Source organism: Anopheles stephensi, chromosome 2 (assembly GCF_013141755.1).
Source record: "Anopheles stephensi strain Indian chromosome 2, UCI_ANSTEP_V1.0, whole genome shotgun sequence".
Lineage (NCBI taxonomy): Eukaryota > Metazoa > Arthropoda > Insecta > Diptera > Culicidae > Anopheles > Anopheles stephensi.
The window spans coordinates 37403236-37409235 of record NC_050202.1 but is presented as its reverse complement, the minus strand read 5'-3'; the positions used below and the strand labels follow the sequence as shown (position 1 = coordinate 37409235).

The window sequence follows — 6000 nt, the reverse complement described above, 5'->3', positions numbered from 1 at the left end:
AAGCTCAGATAAGTACGATATCAAGGCTAGTTAAAAAAAGTCTTTGGTTATTTTGCATCACAATTAATCTAGAGTAAGTTGTTGTACGAATTTTTTCGTGAACAACTGGCAAATGAAAATACGAAAAAGCAACCGTAATTACTACAAAACCGGCATTACTCACATTACTCACACCCCCCGCTTTGTTCGAAATTGTGCAGACATTTGGTTTGCAGTTCACAAATTTGTCATGGTAGTATACGGCCCATAAATCAGTTCGCACATACGCTAATACGTCACGTCACTTCGCAGCGCGCACGGACCGTGCACTCTTCTCCATTCCCCAAAAAAGGCTGAAACGAAATTCATCAGGGTGTTGATTTGTTGCACGCGCAACAAACTGTATTAATGAGTATTACATATCACAGTAAATTAGCTTTCCGTTCATGCAATAAGCCATCCGACGGGCACGAAACGCTCCTTTTGGGAAACTCCTATTGAGTCCAGTAAGAAGGTTAGTTTTATTTTACTAACGCCGTACTGATGAATTGATGGGTGTATAGAGATTAATTCTGACGCAGAACTAAACCTTGTGAGTAAATCATTACGATTTATTGGAGAATTAAACCCATAAGAGTTATGAAAACGACCATTACGAACACACTGACGATGAGCAATTCGTTACATTACCAGAAGACCTTAACATTTCTTTCCGGTTCCAGTCCGCAGCACAGGAGCAACCAGCGTCTTAACAACCCGATTTCAAGTTCATTTATTTGCAACCTCTACCATCTAAAGTACGCGGCCAACTCCGCACACTGACGGGCCGATCCGCACCATTCCGTTTCGACCAGTGCGGGACACTCAACGCCACCATGCCGCTGGTTCTGTAGCACGCTGCGGGTGCGATTTCTTTTGCCCAACCCACACGTCTTGCTGCAAGGACTCCACGCAGACCACGCACTAACCCGACAGTCTTTGTCCGAGAGGAGGATCTCGTTGTCGGCGCTCGGGGACGGTTGCTGTTGGTTCAGCTTTCGCAGCAGCTTCGTGCGCTGTTTGTACTTGAGTTTCTTCACCTTCTTGTGGACGTTATTGTGGTTCTGGTATTCTTTAATCTACACACAAAAGACAACACCACATAGCAAAATCGATCAGTGTCGATCGGGACAGACACCTGTGACTGACTAGCTTACCTTGGTGAACGTGACATGCGCTATCGGAGGCAGGTGTTTGATTTCGGGGTAGAAAAAGCTGCTGGCGAAATGAAGCGGATACCGGGCAGTGATTCGTTCCACCAAGCCGCGTGGATTCGTGGGCCACTTCGGTGAGGTAAAGGTAAGCCCACTGCTAGTCCCTGCATCGAGAGGATGAATGGGGATCGTCACCTTTTCCAGCCATCGCCCTCGCGAACACAGCTAGAGGAAAAACACCAATCAGAAAATCATCGGTTATTACACTATTTTAAGCTAATTTTTCACTGAACGATCATTCGCATTCGCAAACCTACATTAAACGAGTCCAGTCCAATAAACCAATCGGGCGAAGGTATTATTTTCGTTATGAACGATACACTCGAGTGTGCACCGTCGACGAAGAACGTTGCCTCACTTTCGCCCTTTCCCTTGCGAATCTTCGGCAGGCGGAACTCGTCGAACAGCAGGTCCTGTTGGGCGGCCAACGATTCTTCCAATGATGCAGATTGTCCAGTTTCTGCAAAGGTTGCGACCGGCACCGATGCTGGGTGTTTCAGTTGAAACAGTTGGAAGCTATCGTTGTGCGTTTGACCTAATGAACCAAACCGCGGAAAAAAACAGACACAATTTTGTGTAGCAATTTAATTAGTAAAATGTTGGACAACTTAACCTCGGCAGGACCGTATGCAGACTTGTATTTGTTGTAAAGCGTTAAGGTTTAATTTAAATGAAATTTACACATTTCACATACCAATCAACTAGGTTCAAAATGAGTGAGTAATTCAATTTACAAGTACATTTACCATTCCCTATAAGCTGAGTAACATACTGAGCATGAGATAGTTTTGCACGCAGGGCGTTGGTTGATCAATTCGATGAAAGACACTAGCAAAGTTTATTTTACTTAACTCAAAACTCAGAAGGGTCAGGCGAAAAATACTGTAAATATGTTCATTCCATTCCTTAACCATTGTGTTACTCACTACAGACTCATCATATACCTTCTCCAAAAACTCATTTCTATCGACTTGTATTAGCAAATAAGTACCACGATCGTTTTCCACACCTCACAGGCAATCACACGGTAGAACTTAATCTAATCACAACATCACTAGTATCACTACTTACCAAATGTCATGCTCCATTGTGGCGGCGGTCTAAATTCTGGATAGTGCTTGGGGAAAAGTTTCTTCGACCAGCTGGTCACCAGCTTGATGCGGTAGAAAACCAGCACCCCGGCCCTGTGACAACTTTCTTCAGAGAAAACGGCACCCCCGATGGGATGGCCTGCAGCCGTGGCCCTATGCACGGCTATGGCCGCCACCAGCGCGACCAGAAGGAGGACCAGTTTGGTGTGCATTATTTTTCGTGTTTGTTTTAGTTTGCCCGTCCGCCCGTCCGTCCCCAAACGTAACCGCTTCGCGATCGCACGATCGCAACCAGACGTACACGACTAACGCCAATCAAGTGCCGGCCTGACTTGCGGCCAGCGAGACGCAATCCGGATCCGCAATTCAGTTACAAGCGGCTGTCGACGGTAGGTGTGCCGTGCACGACAGATCGGGCTTAAAGAAACGCGCCAACACGCAAACACATGGCCTCACGGCTAGATTCGTTTTCACCTTTCCTGCACGACGAATACAATCAATGTATTCGGACCGGGGGGATCGGGTTTGCTCAGCACCGATAGATCAATCAATCAATTCCACTTGATACCTTGAGTCCGAACGCTAGGACGCTCCCCTTTTCGTACTTTGTGTCGTGGCGCCAAAGTGTTAGCGTACGGACAGGTCAGGTTAACAGACTTTACCAACAAAACTGAGAAACACAGCGAACGGATCGGTCTACGCACGAAAGCCGCTTCCGAAAGATCGCTAGTCAAACGCGACCGTTCGTGATCGAGTCTGTGGACTGTGACAACAAAATTCTATCCGCCACTCACAGAATCCACCGAAAGACTGATTCATACTCCCGACCAGTCAGGTCGACATCACATCGGACTTCAAAAGAAAGAAAAAAAAATCAATCCTTAACAACCACACGATCCTCCTCCTCCCCATGCATATGCGTGGTACGACAAACTACGGCAACTCATAAGGTACGGTTCGTTATTTATAAACCATCTGCACAAGCTTCATTCTCTCTATCGCAAGATCGGAGCAATATCTCTTTTCCTCAAACCGACGGAATGGTTTGAATGTTTCGCGATGACCACATGCATACACCGCGCAAGCAAAAGACGATCTGGCGCGGCTAAATGTCTCGCTCGATCATCCTCTGCAGGGGTTGCGCATGTTCAATTCTATGTAAAGCAAAAATCTATGGATCCTCCTTTTAAATGATAATAACAACAAAAAAAGTATGTAAAATAAATGACAAACGCTATCGAATATCTTCCACCGCCAACGGATAAGTAACTTAACACTTTGAATTAACGACCGCAACACTGAAGAGCCACTGCCAGATCGATCGAATGAAAAATGTTAACCCTAAAATGATCGTGTTGCGACAATTCACTATCTTTTCCCCTTTTTTCAACCATAGCTTCGTACCACTGACAAACCCTACATCGTTCTTCGAAGAACTCATCATTCCAACAAATTTCAACCGTCCTACACATCTGCGCATAATAGTTCAATGGAAACAATACGAGCTGCATCAGATTTCGATAAAACTTTGTGCCTAATGGTTTACTAAATGATCTCCAAAATCTGGTTAAGGCTTCCTGTGAAATAAATTACAACTCCTGCACCGACCAAAATGCTATGCAAATCATGCTAAACCACGCCGGCCGCGCGGTGACAACACATTACAACAACACTTCCAACACCAGATCTATTGGGAACTAGCGGCATTAAGCACCAAAAAAATTATACGATGACCAACGCGACTTTACCAATTCAATCATTGCTTCCACGCTTCGAAGGTGTGTGTGATCGACGCCACCCTCGAGGTGTCTGCCCCCGATCCGATTCGATCCGATCAAATCTCCGCAAGCCAAAACATGCAATTAACTCCCCGAGCTCGGACGACAACAGCGGTGCGTTACTCTTGAATGGAAGGATGGTGCTTAACTGTGCAGTCGAAACAATAAGTTGATTGAGTCAATAAATAAGTCGTCTTCAGGAGGTGTGGTTTCAGCTGACCGTGTGTGGAGACGGTCGGAGGTAGGGTTATATTTGGTTGATTAGCATTTAAATAGTGACAGTTATCTGGTGGACGCGTACGATAGTCAGTCAGTCAGTGGAGCGAACGGGGTATCCAGTTTCATGGCTCACACCAGCCCATGATGATGTACCTCGTTTTGACGCGTTCGAAAAATTGGATTCATAAATCGTAATTTTCACTGCTAGTGAATCACCCGAAACCCGAAAAAAGCACATGCTCTGAGAGAGATAAACTCCCATCAGAGTTGGGACGTTTGTGTTTGATCTCGATGGCAAAGGCAACAGCGGCACTGGTCTTCACACGGCAGCGCCGAGCATCAAATCGCGTACCGTCGGATTGTCTTCCCTTGCGCAGGATGTCCACCTATATTAAGTCTATCAAGCCAGTAATGGTAGGCCAAAATCTCTTGCAGTTGCACAAGAGTGGGTCATCCAAGATCATCCTTTATAAGTCAATTCAGATTCTGGTATACGCTAATTACCTAGGCAACATTGATTAGAGGCTACTTCATGATGCAAAAGCTAGCCAAAGAATCGAGCAGGCATTACAGCAGATGTTGGAGTGTAAACTTGAAATGAGCGGTCATCATTTACTCCGCGGTTATCGTCGATCACTCGTTTTTACTCTCGGGCAGTATTATACTCGAAACGTCATACCACTTTTGTAGAGGCAAATCAGCGAAGGGATAAGTCGACTAGGCGGCTTTAGATTTTCGGTACAAACATCTATTACTAGCTCGTTGGAGACTTACCATAGGTAGGGGAAAACTCAAAGCTCTTGAAAGAATTGGACTAACTTCAGTTGGGTGGGAAAGACAGATTTATTTATATTAACAATTTCGTAGTTTAAGGTAAGTTGACATACCTTAAATTAGGTTAAAACTTTTCGAACGTTAATTTATTTAAAAATTACTGTTTTTTATGACTGTTGAGTCATAAATTTGTTTACAGTGAATTTTAGCATGAAGACAAGAACTTAGAGTTCTATCGGAGCGACCGAGCGGCCTGGCTGTATTGCCTAAACCAAGATTACAAAAAAGGAATGCAACTCACATCGTTTTGGAGTTTTTGATATTCTATTGCACCACTCGCCAGGCGAGTGCCCTGGTCAGTTTATTGTAGATAAGTGTTTAGTTAAAATTGCTAAATATGCAGTTCTTTCATTCTTGGTGAAATGTGGTTCACTTGGATTTAAATATTTGTTTGTATCTTTTTCTTAAAATATATTTTAAGATGTATAGCAGGTAGCATACCTGAGAGAGAGGGTTTAAGAGGCGAAACCCAGATTGATAGTGATACTGATTTAGGCAGGGTATATTTACAGATAGGTGACCGCATCTTTGAAGTCGTCCAAAACTTCACCTATCTGGGGTCAAAGGTCAGCACTATTAGCAAGATAGATGTCGCAAGGGTGTTGGCCGCCAACCGGTCATACTACAGTCTGAGGAAGCTTCCCAAAAAATCTGTCACGACGGACTAAGCTGGGACTGTTAAGAACATTTACAGCCCCAGTACTCACACACGACTCTGAAACATGGACTCTGTTAAAAACTAACGAATTCCTGTCAGTCGAGCTCAGAAGGCAACAGATGTGTGGAAGGGCATTGAAGGAGCCGCTATAATGTGACTTGCCAGGCTCTGGTATAAGATGTAAGTCA

At 44.6% G+C, this 6000-nt stretch overlaps 1 protein-coding gene across 1 annotated transcript; it reads right to left on the bottom strand.

Annotated features, from left to right (window-relative positions):
- Positions 1-725: 725 nt before the first annotated feature.
- LOC118517682 (spondin-2) lies at positions 726-3405 on the bottom strand. Its single transcript, XM_036064092.1, has 4 exons — positions 2304-3405; positions 1490-1767; positions 1176-1397; positions 726-1097 (listed from the first exon to the last, which is right to left on the bottom strand). The coding sequence occupies exons 1-4, from the start codon at positions 2533-2535 to the stop codon at positions 765-767; spliced, it is 1065 nt and encodes a 354-aa protein (XP_035919985.1). The 5' UTR covers positions 2536-3405; the 3' UTR covers positions 726-764.
- Between the last annotated feature and the right edge of the window lie 2595 nt (positions 3406-6000).